This window comes from Anthonomus grandis, chromosome 7 (assembly GCF_022605725.1).
Source record: "Anthonomus grandis grandis chromosome 7, icAntGran1.3, whole genome shotgun sequence".
Taxonomy (NCBI): Eukaryota; Metazoa; Arthropoda; class Insecta; order Coleoptera; family Curculionidae; genus Anthonomus; species Anthonomus grandis.
The window spans coordinates 24070576-24094402 of record NC_065552.1 but is presented as its reverse complement, the minus strand read 5'-3'; the positions used below and the strand labels follow the sequence as shown (position 1 = coordinate 24094402).

Below are 23827 nucleotides of genomic sequence, written 5' to 3'. Positions count from 1 at the left end.
GTCTGGGCAGCTTAATTGGTCGGCTGGGGCTGGGCGATGGCTGGGGTTTTCTTAGGGACCGTCTCTGGGTCGGATGTCTTCCGCCTTTTCCTCTTGCTGACGACGGGTTGGAAGCCATCATCTTCTTCCCGAAGGTCTGCTGCTGTCCTAGGGCAGGAGCTGGGCTGACTTGGCGGGACTGGCCTGTTCCGCAGTAGCAGGGAAGGGCGAATTCAAGAGCTTTTATCCGGCTCTTGAGTGCCTTCGTTGTTTTGAAGAACACCCGGCACAGAGCGTCCATCTCTTGGTCATGCCTCCTTTTGGCGCTCCTCATGAAAACTAGGTAATATTCCGTGAGTTCTTCACGCGTGGTTCTGAGGATAGCCAAGTCGGCTTGCATCTCGTCCGTGTTGAGGTCGGACAAATCTCCTTCCTCGCACAAAAAGGATAGATCTTCTTGGGACTTGTGAGCCATGACTGATACTGACTCACTCAGCGAACAGGAAAATACTTAAAGGACGTCCCACAAGTACACTCGGCACTGCGTGGAAATGGTTCAGAAAACACTTCGACGTTGCGTGCAGGTGGTCTCCACACAAAGGATGAACTCTGTGTATTGGAACACGGGAATCGACGCGACAGTGTGAGATATTGCTGGCTGTATTTAAAATGTAGGGAGTGACCTGGCATTGACCGAGAGCCTCGGCATAGCTTTTGACCTACGGATGGAGGAGTGAACGGTTTTGGACTTAACCACTTTTATTTTAGCTTCAGGTAGTTATAAACAAATAACACAATAAACCATGGGAAGGATGAAAGGTATTGAAAGGAATTTCCTCATTAAAAATTATTCTGCTTTGTCTCGGAGGCACTGTTAAAGTAGAGGAAGCTGAGGTAGAAAAAAAGATGCTTCGAACTGTAAAGAGAGGTTTAACTAGTTTTCAGCAGTAGTTTGACCGCCGGATTCTTGTTTAGTTTGTTCAGTTTTAGCAGGAGGACTTTGATTTAGAACGACTTCGATCTTTGTTTAGAACGCTGTCTGGTAAACTAAACAGATCTATTAAGCTATTTTGGATAGCCATACCGGTTCGGTTTTTTCTAGCGCTCGAGGTTGGCAAAGTTTGGGTTTTTTGGACAGCGCCAATAGCTAACAGCTCTTTTTTTATATTCTTTATAAAAATAATCGCCGTTGCATTTTAGATAACGCGGCTTAGCGTTGCAATTGTTCATGACATGACATGATACCTATGGCACTGTCCAATTTGTTGAATGTTGTCGATTGTATATATTTTTCGAACTCTCGACACGGACCCTGAAGTTAAAGAGCGTGGCCACTTCGTATAGCTCTTCCTGGTCTTTGGAGATCAGGAAGAGTCTGATGAGATCCGTTTTCCTACTGCGGTCGGAGACCGTGTTAAGTTATCCTATCCCCTCGCCTTGTAGGGGTGAGAAAATATCCGCCTCGTCCCTGTTGGTTTCTTTTTGATATTATTTTGAATTTAAGCCGGCTTCTGCAGTACCTCCAATTGAGCTGCAAGAAGTATACAAGTCAAGAGTATACGTCTCTGAAAGCTTTTCTTTTCACTTGTTAGTGAATTTAACTTTTTTTCTAACACTGCAAGTTTTGAGGTAAATATTTCGTTTTCTTTTTTTAACCTGCTGAATTATTTTTCGTACTTCAAAAGATTCATATTTCTGATATGTATGTGATCCTCCGAGCTTATCACTTATCCTCTCAATCATCTGAAATCTCTTGGCCTGGAGGGGTGTTAGACTGGCGTCAAGGTCTTTGGACTGGTCCAAAAACGGCTCAGGACTGCGGAGGAATTTACGGGGTTTAGCGGGTATAGGGCCAATTTTTATAGCTGCTTGGGGTAAGATTTTTGAAGTTTATGGAAGTGGGATAGCCTCCTGGAGTCTTACCTACTCTTTCTCTTTTCTCTTGGCTCTAAATTCTTCCCTTTTGGTCGACAGATCGGTAAGATCGGAGAGTCGTCTGAGCTGGCGATCTCGTTTCTCCTTTTTTCCGAAGACAGCTTCCGTTTGCTCTGCTGGTAATTTTTATTTGCTTATAAACTGCTGCTGCTATAAATACGCTATGGTTTTATAAAGGCTGCTTTTGTCTGCGTCTGCACTGCTCAGCTGCATCTGCAGTACGAATAAAAAATTGCCTCCTAGGGGCGAAGGCTTCTTATATATTAGATAGACCACTGTTTCGAAAGATTTGCTAATCTTCCACGAGTCTATAGAAATGTCGCGTGGCGTATCTATCAATTTATCAAAAACAGTTTTTGCGTTATCAAGACCACGCCTCATGTCAGAATTAGTACAACAATGCCATCGAACCCTCGTGGAAGCTTCTTCCAAAAACAGGCTTGGAGTCAGCTGGATGAAGAGGCGCAACGACAGCAAGAGTAATCGGGCTGCCGGATCCCTTACCAAGAGGACCGCCGGTTTCTAACCACTGAAGCCGAAACTTTTCGTGGGTTTGACTATAGCGACCAATAAAATACAAATACAAATACAATCAAAAACCAATAAAATAATTCTCTTACATGGCAAGGCTGTAGCTTTGTCTAAAGGGTTTCTTAGCCGCCCTGACAAATCAAAGACAATCCGTAAGTTGTCTCTGACTAAAGGGAAACTATGTCGTATCGTAGGCGTCCTTACTGACCACCTTTTCAAAAGGACTAAGAAAAAGTTCATTATGTACCGAGACAATGGAGCACATACTTTGCCATTGCCCGGCTCTCATCAATATGCAACAGAATTATCGGTGTATCCTACTCATCCGTTCATGGAAAGATAAGGGGATTCCTTGGTGACGTTCTTGCTCTTGTTGATTCGTTGGAATTAATGAGGATTTATGGGAAAGATCACCTACTCCTTCAACAGAGCATAAGAGCAGTGGTGTTCGGAATACCCTCTTTTTAACTAAGACAGTGCTCGAGTTCACCATTTCCAAAATTAAATGAATGACATTTATTATTTATTTATTTGTCTTACAACGGACCTATTGCCATATTGCTACTAGACCACCTTCAACTTGACCTTCACCACCACAATGTCCTCCTGGTGAGAAACTGGAACCTTATGGAACTTGTATTCCACTATCTACCACACTACTAGCTTCCCACCCATCCAACACCACCACCACAATGCTCCTCTGAACAAAAACCATGAAGGATAAGGAGATTGCATCCCAATTGGCCACCTACCAGCAAGAGCAGGAGCGGGAAAACGTGAACGAAATTAACTGATTATGGATAATAATAGGGATAAATTCAAGCTAATAACAATACACAATCACAGAAAATAAACCAAGGAACCTAATTAAAATTATTTTAACTATTTAGAAAAACTCTTTATTGGAGTCTTTGCACTGGATCAGTCCATCTTGCCCGTCATGACCTATGGAACTGACACCTTGGCACGGCCTGCAGCAGATGCTAAGGAATTTATGGCAATGCAGCGTAAGATAGAAAGGTTCATGCTCGGGGTGTTATTGCGGGATCATATAAGAAATAAAGATTTACGAGAATGAATTGGCGTCACAGATGCAGTTATCCAAATTCGAAGGCTCAAATGCAAGTGGCGACCAACGGGAGATGAATAAATAGGCTCATCGAATGGAGATCTCGCTTGGATAAAAGGGAAGACTCCTTACATATTGGACGGACGATCTAAAGATATGTTCAGAATACTGGATACAAAGAGCTGAATGATAATAGTGATGACAAGGAATCAAGACAAACTTATTGCTGAAGGTCATTATAGTTAAAGTTAAGGTTATGCTACGAATCTAAGAAATTTGTGTATTTTCTCAATAGCAGACACATGACCATTATAACACGGGAACCAAATTGCTGATATATATTCAGATGGCCTAACAAGAGCATACTACCAAGCCTTAAAGGTCACGAAAATCATGGCAACATCTTCTAAGAGATCAAAGATTTTAAGTGATTTAGGTATTATAATGGAGTTAATGAGACATAATAATTCTACAAGAGTTGTAAAAAAATTTTAGATATATAAATACTATTTATAACAATTAAAATATATCCGAGTAAAATTCCGCTAGCGTCCTTCAATGTCTTCTCTACTAACAAATAGGTATCATAAATTCAGGTTGTACCTGAAACCTGTCAGTGATGTTTTTTTAATAATATGGGAAAGATGACTAAATATCTTAAAGCCGTCATAGAATATAGATTTTTTAGTTAAAATAGATGTAGAACGCGATTTTCTACTATAAACTTATATCGATGTTTGAACAAATTGCTAGCAACTTCAATTATGTAGACTCGTAACCGTAGGAACTTTCTCTCATATAAACAAGGGCTTGCATGATTCCCTGGGTTAATCCAACAAACAAAACGAGAACCACATTTTAGTAGATTAAAATGTTGTCAGATAAGACAGTTGTTAGTATTTCCTTAGAAGCTGATATTATACCTAAGGCTTGACTCAATTAGGGTAAAATAGACCGTTTTATTAACTCTTGACAAAAAAAGTATAATTGAAGTTCCAGAGTTGTTTGACCCTTTTGTCAAAACAACCCGCAGAAACCTTTTTTGCTGAACTCATAATAGTTTTGTTGGAGTATATTGATAAGAAGATTTGACTCGAACCACTCTTCCTAAGATCAGCCGATAAAGAGGAAAGCAGACTCACTACTAGACCTATACCATAAGATGCTGCTATCATTAGAGATTAAAGTGAGTTTTCCTTGAATGTCCACTTATAAATGAGGTCATTGATATATGTAGCAGAAACAGTATCGATCCTAAGTTATTGAACCTTATTTAGAATGTGAATCCGACATAACCGCACTGTATACGATTCTTTAAGTAAGAGATAATCAAGAAAAGGCTATGCCCCTTACCCTTTACAGTTCAAGTTTTCATAAAAATCTTATGGCTTACACAATTAAAATAATATTAAGAATATTGTTTAATCTCAGACAAGTCATCAAGTTCCTTCAAAATGTTTATTATACGAACCAGATATTAAGGCTATATCAGGCATAAAGAAGTTCGAATATTGCTAGACCAGGTGAAATGTTGTTGAAAAATAATTAAATAATAACCTTCTTTTCATTCCGTCTTTACCTTACTTATTGAACCATCCTCGAAGTCAAACAATTTGTTTATACGTAATAATATTTAGAATAGATTACCATTAGTTTGTGCATGAGACTTGTTGAAATATGGCACCATTGTTTGTAAATTATGATTATAAATAATAATCAATATACTTGACAAGTAACGTTTAAGTTCCGTTAAAAGGACAAATCAATTCTGTGATTATTTAGGTTTTTACACTCGCCTAAACCAAAAACTTTCTCGTTTTCAATCTTTTTTGACAATCTCTCAAACAATTTTTAAAAACCGGTGCAAAAAGTGCAACCAAAAGGAATAATTTTTAACTAATTTGACTTTTAAGATACACGATTATTGTATTGGAAAATTATTTAAGCCGGACTATTAAAAATCAAATTTATTGATTATATTAATAAGTTCTATCTATAAAAATCAAATATGTATAATGGTAAAACCTATACGGAGTGCTATGATATTATGAAATAATGGCGATAAACATTTATTTACGATTAAAAAATATTAACAGTATTATTTCAATTATCAATATTCATATTATTGCCAATATTTCGTATCATTTCTCCCCCTTATAAATACAGAAATATATGTTACATGTTTACAACTTTGAGTTTTTATTAAGTCTAACGAAACTCTTCCTAGTCTACCTCAACGGGTTCTTAAATCGAATGATAAATGCTCAACTCTCTGACACATCAAAATGGTGTAGGAGATAAGAAGACTCAACATCTTGATCATGCTTACGATCTGTTGGTATGATACAGAGTGATATGAATATCCGCGACGTCCCAGAAGCTGTAAATTCTACCAAGAGATTTGTGGAGGTTTGTGGCAGATATTTGAAGATACTGGTGATGTAAGAGAAAGACATACTGGTCGAAGAAAAGCAACAGAACTATACATGATAGTTTTATTTAGCTTTAGACATTAACAAACACTAAGAAGCGAGCATGTTGATGACGTGTGTCAGTACTCAAACTATAACGAATAGGTTACATGAAGACAAATCTTCATGCCAGACGTTAGAGTTCGAAAAACAGCAACAGTGCGAATGTGTATGTATTCAGATCTGTGTAAGGTAAGTATAAAAAGCTTATTTTGGGAATTTTGATCAAGATTGCTTGGAAGAAAAATTGAAACATTATTGGTGTTTTGAAATCTAAAGGACAAATTCAAAAGAACGTGGAATGTAATGTATGAAAGACATGAATGGGTGAAGCCAGTTACAAATAAGGATAATAAGATGGCAGTAATTTTAAGTGCTATTGAGAACCCTCAAAACAGCACTAGACAGCTAAACCCTAGAAAGTTTCATTTTAGTGCATCATCAATTTCCGTATGCTGCGAAGCTAAAACTGTCATCCTTACTTTATCCAATTATGATAAGAATTACAACCACAGGATTAGGAATATATGTAAATTTGGAAAAAAACTTTTAAAGTTACTGACCTTTAGTGGTGGAAAGATAATAGATAATAAACGACAAATTATGGTGGGGACAAATTATCTTATGTTGTGATAATCCTGTCCCTATTTTGGATAAAAAGTTGCACGAAACTATTTAACTGGTCAGTAAATATCAATGTCAATTATATATATAAAAACATAATGATTGCAAAAAAAATATTGAACCCCCGTAATTTATCTAGGGTAATTCGAGGATAGATGGCCCAGGTTTTAAAATATCATGGTAACATTTCTATATGTTGAATTAGAACTACTGTTCATTTTTTTAACGAATCTTTATTGACTTTAGAAACATGTATTAAGCAATTATATATTGTGTAAAGCAATTAGGTATTTTGATATGTGTGGCCAACTTTTTTCAGCAGCTTCTCCTAACGTGGAGGAGGGTCCAAGAGGACCTTTCTTTATATTGTCTGCTAATTTTCTTTTTCGTAGAGTGGTTGCCGGTACTCCAAAATTACGAGCAGCCTCATTAACTCCCATTCTATTTTCATTAACGGCTTGAATGGCGTCGGCTAACTGTCGTTCGGTCCAACTAGCCCTGGAACAACTTCCAGTACGCTTGTATTTGGTGGGCATACTGAAAAGAAAAATAAATATTAATGAGCCATCTCACCTCAAAAATAAGTGAACCATCTATGCTCGTTGTGAGAGGAGAGATGGCGCATCTCAAAAACTAAACACGTTTTGAAATATGCGCTATTTTGAGGTTATATAACAAAACCTAAATGTTTTTACTTACCTGACACGATATTGTGAATGAAATTCTTGTTAAATTTAAAGCTCACTAGCACAAAGAAGGAATTCCGACAAATATTTTTGCACTATACGGATCACGTATAAATTGATATTTAAGTAGACATTTAATCGATGAACACAAACGGTGCGGTGGCATGCCTGATATGAACTGAACACAAAATATTAACCTACGGATACTATCCGTAGGTTAATATTTTGTGGAACTGAAGTACCTCAGAGCACAGCCGCTCCCCTTTAACGTTAGCGGCGGCGCTGTAAAACCATTGCGCCATCTCACCTTCTGCGCCATCTATCCTCGAATTACCCTATACAAACTCTTTGTTCTATTTGTGTGTAGTATGAGGTGAAACGATGACAGAAACTTTGCTTAAAATACCTTATTATGTTTTCGATTTAGTTAACAATTTGGGTATAATATAAGTGCAATGAAATACTAGAAATTGTAGATAAAGTATGCTGTTACAAAATAAATTAACATAGGAAAAAATAATTATTAATAAATAATGTAATTCTATTATAGGTATGAGGTTAAGCTTTGCTTCAAATAATTACAACAATAAACAGTGAAATGTAGTCAATGATAGCGTAAGTCACTATGAGTGTAGGCCATAATTCCAAATGTCACATTTAGACATGACATGTAAAAAGTAATATATATGAATTTATGTAAGGGAAGTAATGTAAGTATAATACATATAAGTATAAACGCAAATATTATAACTATACACCTTCTAAGAGCGTAATAAACTCCCATCAACTTTGAAGCAGAACTCGCCGGACTTGTGGTCAATAAGTTGAATCACGTTGAAACAGTACAGCCATAGCAAAGCAGAAATCTGAACAAGTAAATGGACTTCTTTGAAATAGTACACCCACAGAATTTGAACTGACCTACAAGGCAAGGAACAGCATTAAGAAGTATGAAAAAAACCCTTGAATACAACAGTCTTAAGTACTCCAGAAATATTTTTATCATATTTTATAAAGAATGATAGACTTACTTCCACAGAAAGTCTTTCCTTTAGCTAAGCAATTTTAAACGCCCAGACAGATCAGTTTGCCTGGCAAAAACAATTCCAGCAATAGCAAAACTTCCCCAGGTACAGCAATGTAACAGCAAGTTTCTTTTTCTCAATAGCTGCCGATGGAGCTATAGAGGGCGAAAATATAAATAACTCAATGCTTCAAATCAAATGAGTAACACTTTTCCCCCAAAGAACACATCAAACTAAATGGGAAATAGCACTAGTGGTAGCGCCGGTAAGATTCCCCTTAACTGAGAACCAAATCAATAATGAACCAAACTAACTTGACAAACAATAGTATATAATTTTATAGGTTCCAGGTCCTATTACTTGGTTAATTCGGATTCCTGTATACTAATATTTGGTATGTTCTCTTGTTACATGTTCTCCAAAAATAAAGCCTTAATGGACATCTTAAAGTTATATCAATGTTTTGTTTCATGATTCTTTTGTTCTAAAGGCATTAATTTATCTCTGTGTAAGTACATTTGAATATTCAAATGTACTACCCTTTAATTGTAACTTTTACTTTTTATAATTTCAGGAAAACATTTAAACAATTTAATTCTTGTTTTACGATGGTCGCATAGATATACAGGGTGTTTACTAAATATGTGGCAAAAATTCAAGGGATTATTCCTTATAGGGACTATTCTAAGGATGTTTTCTCCTTTAATGATTTTTGATAGGACGCTTTGTTTCTAAGATATGGAACAAAAAAAATTTAACCATCCAATTTTGGTAATTTTAAAATAATTAACGTAGCCGAAATAAAAGGGCTACACTGGACCTCCCAAGTAATAGAAAATCTAACAATTCCGTTGGTATTTTTTTAAAATATTCCGATTAACCTAGCCGAAAAAACTTGAGTTTGCCAATCAGTGTCGAAATTGTAGAAAAATTTAGATATGTTTTCTGTGTTTAATACTTAAGTTTTGTTAGTAAAGTCGTCTACCATGAATGGTTATACGAACGCTAAGATCGCTGGCTGGATTAGAAGCTAGTCGGTTGTACCGTGAACGATTTCTTAATCGTAATGTATCTATTAGAAAAACCTTCCTAAGTATAAATCAACGACTTCGTGGAACAGAAGCATTGAAGCGAAGGACCAGGAAAGCCAATGACAGTAAGAACGAAAGAATTAGAAGAGAATGTCAGCAGTAGATCCAGGTAAGTCTAGTCGAAGAATTCCAACTACTTTAAATGTAAGTGACGAAACAATTTAGTATATTTATCTTCTTAGAGGATATTTATTGTACCCATACCACATACAACGCGTTCAGGCACTTCTTCCTCCAGATTTCCTACCATGTGTTGCATTCGGTCAATGGATTTTGCACACATAGGTTCAAGTTCCTCAGCTACTGACTCTTATTCTTTTTACTGATGCATGGATAGAAGAAAATCCACATGCGGTGCTTGATGATCGCTTTCAACATCAGTTCTCGTAAAACGTTTGGGTGGGAATTATAGGTGACTTCCTAATTGGACCCGTATTTTTGCCAGGAAGACTTACCGGTAAGGTATACGGCAACTTTTTGCAATAAACACTACGTCAGTTTCTGGAGCATGACCCATTGGCTACAAGAAATGCAATGTGGCTTATGCACGATGGTGCACCAGCACATTTTAGCATTTTGGCTCCACAGTTTTTACCAGTAACATACGGAGATCGCTGGATTGGTCAAGGTGGACCTCACGTATGGCCTGCTCGATCCTCGGACTTAAACCCCCAGGATAATTTCCTATGGAAACACCTAAAGTCATTAGTTCATACTTATCCAGTGGAAGATTTAGAAGATTTGAGAAATCGGATAATTGCTGGAATTAACGCTATTAGAAACGACCTGGTGTTTTTAAAAGAGTTCGGGAGTCGACGAGGAGAAGATTAGATTCTTGCATCAGAGTGGGGGGTAGATATTTTGAACAGTTCTTATGGATTAAGAAGAAACATAACACGGAATTTTTGATAATAAATAATTGTTATTGTCAAAATTCTTTTTCGTCTTGTATATTCGAAACAAAGCGTCCTATCAAAAATCATCCAAGAACAAAATATCCTTAGAATAGTCCAAGGTCAAAACACCTTGTATATTATTTATTAAAAATTGTTTTCTTTTTAATATTTAAAACTGTGTATTTACCATTTTAATTGACCAATCTTAGACCTTATAACTGTTAGTTTTTAATTGTGATTATTAAGTAATAATACGAATAATAATATAGATATTTCAATTTCATAATTGTTGTAGAGCCCTAAAGAAGGCTCAATATAGGTCAAAATGCATAAAGAAACATTTTAAGGCTTAGAATTTTATTTCGCCCATATATCCATAATCTAAAAAACTAAAAATAATTAACTAGATCATTAAAATAGCATATAAAATTCTTAGTATTGCCGGATCTCTATCTGAGTTGACAGCTGCGGAATGTTCTGACTATCACAAGAATCAGGTTGACAGTCCCGATTTAATAGAATGGTTCCTATGGTGACGTTGTGACCTTAAGGAATACAAGAACTAAACAGATCAGCCTGCCCAATGTTGATATTCTCAACATCTGGAACCTCCAATGTTGAGACACTGCAAGATCAAATCTAATGCGCTTCACGCACGACCAGCCGTCACACGCCAGCCCGTAGAATAGTTGCTGTTGTTAGTTTACACTTGATAACGGTTGGAGATACTTGCCAGCCGAAACCCCGTGCTAAATTTAAAACAACTAGAATGGACGAACAAAGTCGCATCAACATTAATTTTTAGCAAGTTCAGATGACTCTGCACTGACAGGATTGAGCAGAGTATGAGGAATGTGGCTAGCAAGTTCTTGCTCAATATTGACAAAGTAAGAATTAGATTTTCCCGAAAAGGGGTGTAAAAAAAAGCCATTAGTTTTTTATTTAATATACATTTATTCATTACGTAATTATTGTGATTTACATCTAAAGTAAAGACATGGTTATTTGATTCTGATTCCTTAGTTTAACACACAAAAAAGCTTTTCCTTGGTATTTACGTTACATAAAATTAAAATTACATTGATGATCACTGTCAAAACTCTCGTTAAAAGCATAATTAAAAAATGTTCTCTATCAGTAGAATTTTGACAATTATCTGTTACTTACTCTTATATTGGAATGTCCTAAATGTAAGTTATTTATTACGTATTTCAATACAAAATAGTGTACCTTCATTGGACTTGCTACTTGTATGCAAAAAAGATGAAATATGGCGAAATTTGATCAATCCCTACTCTAAATCTACCATTACACCAATAAAAGACAATAGAAAACGTTTGACCAACTATCAACTACCATTAAAATTTTCTCTTAAACAACAACAGACTGTCCTAACAACTTTACTACTGCTTTAATCGATTTTTATTTACAGAACTGAAAATCTGGTTGAGACGATTGAACGCCAGATAAAATTTACTATTCTGATAAACAAAATTCGCCTAAACACTACTACAACACTGAGCTGGTCACAAATCGCCATATTTCAACTGAGAAATTCCTGCGTCAAAGAACAAAATTTTCTTGTTAAAAATCACAGCGTTCTACGTCTAATGTTACTTTAAAATTTCAAACATAAAATGCAGGAAGAATCGTCATGTTTCACAATTTAAATACACGTAGAGGTAAAAGTAGTATTGCATCAACAATTGATATTTTTTTATTTTGCAAACAGGGTGGTCTGAAACAGATGTGGGTCACCCATCTTACATATTTATCTACCACAAATATTGCCTTTTAACATAAGTAGTACAATATTTATTTTTTTAGCGATATCCCAAAATAAAACTAAAGTTTTTTCTTATTTTCCTAACATTAAAATCGGTATATATTATGTATAATGTTACTTAAGTTCCTCCTTCAAGTACCCAATATAATATATATTTTTCCTACAGTTACAAAAAAATAATCCTAGAGCTGCAAAATGTATTTACACAATTATTTTGTTTAAGAGAATAAAGATATTCGAAAATAAATGAATTGTGCGAGTAAAGAAGGCAAAAAACACGAAATTTACGGGATTTCGATTGGCAGCTTACAGTTTTGACATCAACGATTATAATACAGAACACAAAACATTTTTTTAGAATTTACTGGGTAAGTACTGAATAAGTGTTTTTTGGATCGCTGAACTTCATAGTTGTACCAGAACAATAGGATTTAGAGTAAATTAAGAAAAATAGTACAAAAAAATTCTGATTTACAAACGTCGGATAAACGTACTTTTTAGCCACTTATTTTTTTCCTAATTTTTATCTTTATTTTAAAGCTGGCCTATATACAGTATTCGACATAATAGTTGGAACAAATTTAATTCGCACCAAAATTCTGTATTGAATGGCAAACTTACTCTAATGGCTCTCGTATTATTTGAATATTCTCTTCAGTTAAAAATATTCTTTGCTGATACTTAAATATAACAAAAGAAAACAAATGCATATTTTTTTTTCCGAACCAAAATATTTAAACCTGTCAATAATAATAATAATAATTACTGTATTTTATTAATGTGTAAACTATAAATGGCAAATGGCGAAGTTAAAGATCACTTCCTACCTTAACCATGTAATCAAATTACGGTAATTACAAAATATTTTAATATCTATAAGAAACAAAAATTTGATTTGATTGCTTTAAGTCTACAGACTAACATTGTCTAAATGTGCTTAATATTTTCATATAGTTTGTAATAATATAAACCAGCTAATCTGCAAAAAGCCTGTCTTGAGCTAACTTGGCGAACAGAGATCAATAATGTGGCTGCTAATTTTTCTTTTAAATAAAGGAGACGAATTCAAGGGAATGGACAAATTTCCCATTCATAAAAAAAGGATCATTTTACACACTTGTTACATACATTTTTAATAAGACTTTTAGAATATTTTCTCTCAATCCTAATCGGATTTGAGATCAGCAAACCAAAAAACCTCAATCAAAGGCCTGGTAGATTTAAAAAAATATTTTGTGGTCCTGTGTAGTGATTTTTCAGTTTACAAGTTTATTTTCAATTTTAAATTGTCAAACCATTGCCAACGTAAAAAAAACTGGTGGCCGAACAAAAACTGCCTAGAATAAAGACATTTTAAGGCTAAAATACATCCTTAATTTAACACTTTCAGAAACAAAATCCCTGCTCTATGTTTTTATAAGACAATTTTAAAAGCGGGATTCAGTTTCTTACTTCTAATGTTGCAAGGGTGCAAATACTCTATTAAAAAAAACTGCGGTATAACGTTGAAATAAAATTGTTGGGATCTTTATGCGAAAACACCAAACAAGGACAGCCGCTAGTGATTGCACACACGTAAAAAATTGATATGATTGAAATATAGTTTATTATTAGTGAAATTTTAAAATAAGTGATAGGGGGGAAACACGGCCGTACAACAACTAACTATTTAGCTTACGAACTAGTTAAGTACAAAAAAGCTGGTAAGTATCAGTATTAGTTACTCTGTTAAAAACGTTAAAAAAATGGTGATAAACTGCAAATTTTACTGCAAGCTTTGAATTTGGTTGGGATTTTCATTTAGCTTTTGAGATTCCTGTTCTAAACTTAATTTATCAGAAAAACTAGATAGATAGGTATTATTTGAAAACATATGGTTAAATACTTAATTAATTTAAATTTTTCTAGACGTTTATTAGAGGCTTTACTTCCAGTACTCTATAAAAATATCCATTATTGTATAGGTCTCAACCCCAAATCTGGCCGCAAATTTACTCGATCCCAACCTAGACGTGAATCATTTCCGGATTTCAGATATTCTTTCGCTTTGGAGACATACATTGCCCAATAAGGTCTCTCGATACAACCCTATCAGACTTCTTTTATTGGGATACCTTAAAAGTAAAGTTTATGCCCTTTGCACGAATTTAAATTGGAAACAGAGCAAGAAACTAACGCAATTACACCGGAATTCAAAAGTTCTTACCACACGAGGATCACATTGCACGAGTTCTTCTTAACCAAAATCAAAAACGTCTCGATTTTTCAATCTTTAAGACTGCTCCTTTTTGTCTTTCATTTCTTGCTTGTATTATATGTGTGTATTATATGTTATATATAAAATCAGAAATCTTTGTATTTAAACTATCTGTATGACTGTTCCTACTATACGCCATCGAAGCATCGCTGGTGGCGCGCTCTCACGGCTTTGGCGTGCAACTTCTTCAGTCAGTCAGTCAGTTGTGTAATATTTAATCTCTCAGTTCCAGTTCTAGGAACGCTTAGGCGCCTTCGTGCAATAAGTCAACTTCAAAGAATTTGAATTGCAATATCCACTTGCGATAGAATTTCAAACCAGATAACAGTTGATATAGAAAAAAAATAGAGTACATTCTACCACTGCTGATAGCATGACTAAAAAGCGTTCAAAACAACATTGATTACCGAGGTGTATAGAAGTTCATAAGCAAAAAATATAATAAAAAATAAATAAATTTTTATTGCATATATTATATTTAATATATAGTCCCCCATTTCTTCAGTTCCTCTTTTATCTCATCCAGATTGAAATTCGCGTCAAGGAAAAATAAATAGAACTACATTGAATTTTTCCTAAAGAGTTTGACTAATTTTCTGTTGTTCTTGAGGATTTTTTGCAAAAAAGCTCCAAGCCAAATCTTTGCCTCTGGGTTTTCAAGATATTGGTCTTATTATCTGCAATCATGTGATATTTAATTTCTCAGTTTGGCGTATCCCTTAATACAACCTTTGGAACTTTTAAGGTAATGGTTTCGAAGATCTTCCCTTTGCCCTGTAGAGATAAGTTATTCAGCGACATAAACAATGGGTTTCTCTTTGGGTCTAAGTAATTTCTTTGGTTTGTCAAGTTGTAATTTTTATTTGATTTGCATCTGGTAATTCTCGGGCATCAAACTCCTCATTTAGTGTTCTTTCATGGTATTCCAGTTCAGATACGTTTACTACACGTCCTGTGGGGTCGGCAAAATTCCCGCATTCTCCTTACGGGGTCCTAGTTTTTTTTTATTTAACTCTTCAGCATCATCAAATGCGTTAAAAGATTTTTATTATTTATGGTAAAATGTTGATTTATGCCTAACATCTCCTCCACTCCTCGGGTTTAGAGTTCATATCAACGACCTGTTTCTTAAAAGACTCATTTTTACTAGCTAATGGATGTAGTTGGTTTTCAAATGATTTTTCATTTTGTTGGGTGTTAGTCGATTTGGAACTATAAATTTATTTCTTTTTTCGAGTCATAGCTTTGCTAAGCCAGTACCCATATCGGGGTTGGGGAGGGTTTTATAGAACCTGTTTTGTTTGGGACCTTGATTGAAGGCTGTGGGCTTTTTAAGCTTTAAGGAAAATGCAAGATCTTCTAATCTTATCCCCTCCCCCTCCCTGCTCTTTCTATTTTTTTGACCTTGGTGCCTTGCTTTTGGTTCATAGGTCCGTCAGGTAATCACCTGAAGTGTCAATTTTTTGCTTTTTTTTTAAATGGCAGTGGTTTGGCTTTCCACTTACAATGGAGGGCAAATTGACGTTTTGTGCTACTGTGAACTTCAATAAATCGATTGAAGGAAAAAGAAAAACTACTCAGTATTTTTTTTATTTGTCGCTTTATTCCATACTCAGCAGTGCACTGTTTAACTGCGGAACTGCAACTGATAACTGCGAAATAAATGATCTCAACTAACTGATAATGGTTTACATCATCGCCAAAGGGTTGTGTAATAGAGAACAGAATATTGCGATACGTCGCTCGTCGCCAAATCAAGATGTTTCAATAGCGTATCTAGCTGTTTAGCCTATTTTTTATTTGTGAATACTTTTTCTATTAATAATTGTATATCTTCAATTAATCATTGTGCAAAATTTTGAAAAGAACATCTAGTTTATCTGAACAAGTCAGTTTGATCTAAATGACTGAAAACCTAAAAATAGTCAGGCCTAACTATTTTTATTGAGATATAATAAAAATCTAAAAATGGTTTTTTAAAATGTGCAGTTTATCTACCCAATAAAATAAATCTAATCAATTAGGTGTAAAAATAAAACAAATTACTGTTAAATAAATAATAACCACCAAAGAACAAAAAAACGAACACGAAATTTGAAAAATAATACTTTTACGGTTAGAAAGGTTTAGGTTTACAACAAACAGTTAATATTTACCTAAATTTAAATTTTAAAAATGGCGAGGATATATAAATACAATAGGTTACAAATAAGTGTTAAAACTAAAATAAAAAAAGGGTTTACCACTAGTGTGGTAGTAGCTCTCAAAAATGAATAAAATCCTACCTACTACACACAATCAAATGTAAAGGGAATACATTATACAACATACTGTATACTATATTTTTTTCTAACATTAATTTTCATGGACGATTATTGTTGATATCAATTTTTAAGTCGGGGGTAGCTTAAAAAACACTGTTAGAGATTACACGAAAGGGTATCATATATTTTTTAAACGGCAAAAGAAAATATAAGCTTTTTTTTGAATTGTAAAAGCCGTAGTACACTAACAGTGTTTTTGAGCAACGAAATTTTTTTTTTGGAACGTTGCCTCTTTAGGTTGCTTATATGGCACAGCAACGTGACATTTAATATGGATTTTGTTTTTTTTTTGGTAGAATAATAAGGGGCTTCACAAATATTTAGTATATAGAGTAATACTTAAACATATTATGATTAAACACTAAGGATTGGGCTTAATTAAACTTGTGAGAGTACAACAATTAGATAAATATAATAACATAGCTGAAATTCTTACTGTTGTTGCCGGTGTATAAAGCAGAAACACTGTAATAAAACGCATTTTGTTCTATCCCCTGGTAAACATTCTACCCTTTGAACCACCCATTTACATCGTGCTGTTGTCCCATTCGAGCTGCGAGACATTTTGGTAGTCTCTCTTGCGTCTTGTGGAGGCTGGAATGTCATCATCGTCCTAAAAATTATAATATGAGACTATTAAAAAGTTGCATGATAAGAAAAAATATTTTATAGAAAGCGACTTATACAAGGTGTTTCAGATTTTTATTGCAATTAAACTTTTTAAATTAATTCAAGTCTGGGTATAGACAAATGCTTAGTTTTCTAAGCTACAGAATGTTGTTTGACGTATTTTTTCACACACGTTTCACAGAATTGTAACAATCCTAATAGCCGCAAATATGCCACCTGTTATCCAGAAAACACATTGGTGGGGCAAGTGACAGGCATACCGCGTGGCATCTAGGGGCTCACGTGAAAAGTTAACGAATCTTCCGGTACAAGGGTCTAGCTATTCCTTGTAGTCTTAAGCTATCGTGTGTTTTAATTTACATCTAACGAAGGGTAAACGAAAGAGTACAGAATATTTAAAAAAAAAATGAAAGGAGTTTTTATTTGTTTAAATAGTTTATTAAATGTTGCCTTTGCTTAACTTTTTAAAAGAATAGTGTGTTTGTAATATTAAACTGCATTTTAAGAACTAAATTTCAATGCCAGGAAACTAAGCGTACAACAAAATTTGATTATATACAAGGAAACACTCCAGTTGTAATTTTTAAAACTGGTTATCATCATCACTAGAGCATCATAACACGAGTCGAGCGAAACATGTAACCTTTGTAATTTTATTAAATATATTTGTGATGCTGTAGATTTTGTGTTTTTTACCTTTTATAAAAGTGTATGACCAGCATCTTTGGGATAATGGATGAATTTTTCGAGTATGTACATTATGTCCTAGAATACAAAATACGTCTTTAGTACGTATCTGTCCTGTTTGGGATGTTGTACAGCCTTTTTTTCGTATGATGCAAGATTTTCGAGTAAAAAAGTCAAAATTATTTCCTGTAGGTCCTAAGAAAACTATTATCGGAGTTGAGATGCATCGTATCCATGATTCTGACATAGAATCTTATAACTAACTATCAAAAACGATTGATTTGTTAATTCATTCCATCCATTGGAAGAGTGCAATAAAGCAAAAATGGTTGAATATCCGAATTATTAATAATATAATTTTATTGCTGAGGATATTGCATTGTGAAGAATTCCTGGATATCTTAGACATGTTGGAATCTTTAGCTCTATTCAAAAGCATAAATCATTTGTAAGATGAAAAACAATAATAGTTCAGTATTCTTAGGACGGAAATGTGGAGCATCTTACGTAAGATTCATAATGGATCATTGGAATTTCACTGAGAGTTCAAGAGGTCAACGGGAGTTGAGGAAGGAAACCTTAATGAAGTGTCCTTACTTTACGGATTTCATATTCTTAAGCAAGCTGTTAAGTGTAATACGATTCTGAAGTACTGACATGAACCACAAGAAATTGTTTCTTGTGGTTCATTGGAAGCTTCACCTAGAGTTATCAGAAGCCAAAAAATTGAAAAAAATAGAACTAAGCCATCTTGGCTTTATGTCTTGGACTAGGTCTAAAGAGTTTGAGCTCATTTTATCCTTCTCTGAATTGAATGAAGAAAAAGAATATTAAAGCTTCTCTAGGAGAATTCAGCCTTGAAAAATGACTGATTACAAAACGACTTCTGTTCATTAGAGGTTCTGACAGAAATCAGAAATTCACATAAGGATCCTAATGGATTTCTAGAGACTCATCAAAAGGTATCAGAGGCCAAACAATTCGGAAATGCTAATGAGCCGTCTTGGTTCCACATTGGACTAGGCGGGAAGAGCATGGGCCTGAAGAAAATGAAGAATTTCCTTGCAGAATACTTTTGGTTTTTACTTTGTTACTCGGAAATCTTGCATTGTACCAATAAAAGACATAAAATCAAATTTGATCCAAACTGCAGCAGGATTTTAGAAATAATTTTTGTTTTTGGAAAAAGCTGTGGAGCACCATTTTTTCTTCAAGAATATTTGATTAAAAATCCCGTACGGATACCACTAATAAAAAATTTTAAAAATCTTTCAAATAAATAGATAGTAGAATATAAAAATTAAAAATTTTTGCCTGACTACGTTAAAATAGGATTTTGTAATTACAACTCGCGCTTTGAAGGTTATAATATAAAATTATATTTCTTGTTTTAGTGCTTTTCATTGTTATCTTCTGAAAAATGAAAATTTCAAAATTATTAGATTTATATCAATATAGGCCGGGAAAAAGTTCAAGTATATATTATTAAGAATAAATTATAAATAAACTGGTGATATCATATGAACACCTAATTGATTTAATCCTGAAAACTTGCTTCCTATTTTAGAAATTAGGGACGTTTTTTTAAATTATTTATTATCAAAACACTACTTCCCTTAAACATGCCTTGAAGAAGCTCTTTAAAGTTTAAAAATCATTCCATGTCGATTGGTTTACTAAGATTTTTTAGTAAGTTTTTTTGAACTTTGAAGTTGGTAGTATCAACATTTTTACTTCACCATTATTGTAATCGTTTATTGGATAAAATTCGCTGAAAAAGAGCCGAATGTCGACAAGTTGTTTTCATTATGGCTTGTTTGATTATTATTTAAACTAATAACTTTAAATTTACCGGCATATTTTGGCAATAAACTCATAAACACAATACACAATAAACTTTTTTTTTTTTTGTGGAAAGCGGAGGAAAAATATCCTTTTACCTGTTGCTACTGAAGTAAGTTAAGTGATTAAAATTTTCTTTTTTGGGATAAAACATATGGTGCTTTATTAATTCAATAAGACATGATAGTTTTTAAGCCAAGCAAAATGTGCAATGAGCAAATGAGCAAAAGGATCTTTTACACAACAAGAACGGTACATCATAAAAGCATTTGGATTTAGTGATTTACCTCATCTGAAGAGTCAGCACGGATGCGGCAAGGTCCATCTCCAGGTCCGTCTTCATCGGACGAAGTTTCCGAATCGGAATGTTCGGATTCCGAAAAATCTCCAGAGGTGCAGCCGTTACGGTCCAGTTTGCGTTGTGCGGTCTAACAATACGTCAATATTACAAAAAAAATATATAGAGTTATAAATGTTCAAATAGGAATAATAAATGACCATCAAAGCTTTATCTCGCATTTTTTATAATTGGAACATAGTCATACTTTTTATATCATAATTCATAATTTATAAAAATTAACACCGTGGTGCCTAAATATACCCTACTAACTTTTTTTTATACTAACTGATAATGCCTAAACAGAATGGACAAGTAACTCACTTATAAGGCAGAAATATGCCAACTTGTATGCAGTAGATTATGAAAAACAGATTGAAACTGTACAAGGACGATCCTCTGTACGACAATGCCAGCGGATCATGATGTTTATAGATTTTACTACATACAAATTTTATAAAACAGCTGCCATAAAGAAATTATCGAATATTACTATGAAGTTTCATAAACCAATACTTAAGTTATAAATGATGAATTAAGATTATGCTTATGTATTGAATTAAACGTTATGCATTATCGATAATTATATAAATCTAAAGCATCTTAAAGATCTTACCTCCATTGGGTTCACAGTAATAGTTAAAGCAGAGTCATCCCAAGTCATTTCACCGTCTTGGGCATCGTCACTGGACGATTTTTGGTGGGCAGCCCTGATTCTTAAAAAAAATGTACATATTAGTTTTTTTTTGTTGGTAAATATGATAAAGCTTGTTATTCTATCATTAAAATTCAAAATTATCCGACGAAAAATATCTAAAAACATATTGTAACGGTTTTAACCGCTGTGAATATACCAGATGTTTTCCTTTCTGTGGGGCAAGCGGCGAGTACACCACGCGATATCTATGAAGATACGTGGGAGATTAACCAATCTTCCGGAACAATGGTCTAGATAATATAAAATAAGCCTTTGCCGCTAGGAGATCAGTTTAACTTAAAATTTTGGAGTAACTTTTAAATCGAAGCTACTGCCCAGAAGGCGCTAGTTTTACTCCCACCGATTCAAAAAACTAATGCAGGGTGATGCAAAAGGGCGATCTTCGACCTATATTCAGCAAGCTACAGTTAAAATAAATAAAACTTTTCGCTGCAGCCCTACCAACAATGTTTTCGTCGACACGTGTACAGATGAAATTCTCCGAATGGTGAATGAAGTTTACGAATAGTGATGCGAGAACGAGCAAATGGGAATGGTAAAACAAACGCCACGTTTACCAGAACGCCATATTTGAACATCCTGTAATAGTTGCTTAAAAATGATCATAGCGACGGACGTAATGCATGTAAGAGGAATAACAGGACGTCGAGTCCTATTTCCGGAGGAAACTTTTGTATCATAACGAAGTTACAATATCGTTTTGACGGTTGCATTAATCGCAAGTGGATGGCATTTGGTGCATTGATATCAAGATGTTTTTGATACTGAAAAGAAAGAGAGGACCAACATACTCCAGGACAAAATTAATACAGAAAATGTTCCTCCCATCCGGTAGCTTGAAGGCCAAGAGAGGAGGCTAACAATATTGTTGAGAGTATGGCCAATTCATAGTTTAACTAATTAAAATACCATTGATACTACTAAAGAAGAAAGACGACTCGACCAGATTCTGCATGAATTACTGGCAACTTAATAACGTGACTAACAAGGGCAGCTATCCTTCTTCCTTGCATTGATAACACTTTGATAGCCTGGCTGGATCGAAGATATTTTCAACGCTAGGAAAGTGAATACTGACAAGTTAAGTTGGTCCCTGAAGATCGATAAAAGACGACTTTTTGACTTTCCAATGCACCTACCACTTTTAAACGACTGAACGATTTTAAGAGGACGGTCTTGGAAGACATGTCGAGTTTACCTTGATGATATAATTGTGGTAGAAGAATCGTTTGAGAGCCACATGAAAAATCTAGAGGAAGTATTCCTAAGGCTAAGAGATTTTCGGGTCAGCCCAAATGAATCCCATATATTTCCAAGGGCTATACAGTATCTGAGTCACGTAGTTTCCAATTAAGCAGTTGCGACTGACAAGGTAAAGGTCCACTCTGTCAAAGATTGGCTAGTACGCAGCTTCTTGGGACCATTGACTTACTATAGACGCTATGTGAAAGGATTTTCCAATATCTCAAAACCACTAACTAGGCTGACAGAAGAAGATTTGAATTTCAAAGATTAGGAGAATTGACATTGGAAACGAAAATTTCTAAGGGGTTAAGTCTGTCAGGAAAGTTTCTGTCACTTAAAAGAAGCTCTAACAAACGCATCTATTCTGAGCTATCCGCTACCTGAAGAAAAATTTGTACTGGACACCGACGTCAGTATGATGATGGCTAAAAAGAAGAAATCATTGTCTATTTTAGTAAAACGCTGTCCAAGCCAAAGTGTATAACTATTCCCTATCGGAAGTTGCTAGCTGTGGTCAAAGCGATGAAACACTTCTTGTACTCGATGGGAGGAAGTTTCTACTGCGAACTAATTATGTAGCGGAGTGATAAGAAGTTCCTTTTATAGAAGATTCCTTTATTGGCATTTCGCACACGGCCGCAGGATTTCATTCTTTTATTCAAATCGCTTTTATTTAGATTGATGCTTTCCCCTTTTAAATTTTAATTTCTCTGAATCTGTTCATAGCTTAGGAGTCGTTCTCAGTTCAACTTTTAGCGGAACAGCAATTATAGTTCCTATACCCTAATTTACAGAATTTAAGGTATTTTTGGTGTAACGACTTTGATTTTTGTACACTTTTTAGTCCTTTTGAGAACAAATGTAAGCCCTTTTGATTGTATTGTTCTATTATTTTATAATACTACATATTTCAAAATGTGACTTTTTTGTTATGTGTTAAATGTTATATTTAAAAAACTTTAAAGTTTCACAGTCAGCGATCGAAGTTAAGCTAAATAAAATTTCTTTCCCGTTAAGCCCACTTGTAATTCCTTTTACGATTAGGGCTTGTTTAACATACCTTATAACACCAAGTACGATCATGAACAGCAAAAAACCGACACAGACAACAACAATAATGGTGACAGCGTGGGATCCTCCACTAGCCATCAGATTCAAGTGATTGGCCTGGACATATTCGTGAGAAATCACGGAGGCTGGTCTCACTTCCACGTTATGTTTGTTGATTTTAGCGTGAGCTACTATGGATTCTTTTGGTTGAGGGTGTATTACGGTAAGCTACAATAAACTTTAATATCTTTACCTGAGTACACATAAAACGATTAACTTACCGTCTGGACATATTCATTGCTGGTAAATCTACCGTTTAATTCAGAACAACTCAGCTTAAAAACTCTATTAAGATAGTATGCTGGCTTTCTGTTAGTGTAAACGAGTTGTCTCAAAACCTACAATAATAAATGATATTAAAATTATAATGATTTCAGTTGTTCATTTATCTACCTGCTGATAATTAAACACCATATCAGATCCAGTAATAGTGACGCCGTCTTTGGATACACGGGCAGCCATACCGAGGTGTTTTAGCATTTCTTCTGGTACTGCCAAGTTCTCGTGGTCAGGGTTTAGGTTAGGATAAATAGTTAATTGACATTTGTCCAATTTTTGTTCGCCTAGAAACAAAAAAGAGCCTG

General features: G+C 34.6%; 1 protein-coding gene across 2 annotated transcripts in view; it reads right to left on the bottom strand.

The window, feature by feature from the left end:
- Positions 1-11241: 11241 nt before the first annotated feature.
- Positions 11242-23827, bottom strand: part of LOC126738283 (calsyntenin-1) — a 380536-nt gene continuing 367950 nt past the window's right edge. For both annotated transcript variants that reach the window (XM_050443535.1, XM_050443536.1), the window contains 6 exons: positions 23637-23806; positions 23465-23581; positions 23194-23411; positions 20787-20886; positions 20121-20261; positions 11242-17287 (listed from right to left, as the gene is read on the bottom strand). In XM_050443535.1, the coding sequence (XP_050299492.1) occupies positions 17201-17287; positions 20121-20261; positions 20787-20886; positions 23194-23411; positions 23465-23581; positions 23637-23806 (833 nt within the window). In that variant the 3' untranslated portion in view covers positions 11242-17200. The remainder of the gene's footprint in view (positions 17288-20120; positions 20262-20786; positions 20887-23193; positions 23412-23464; positions 23582-23636; positions 23807-23827) is intronic.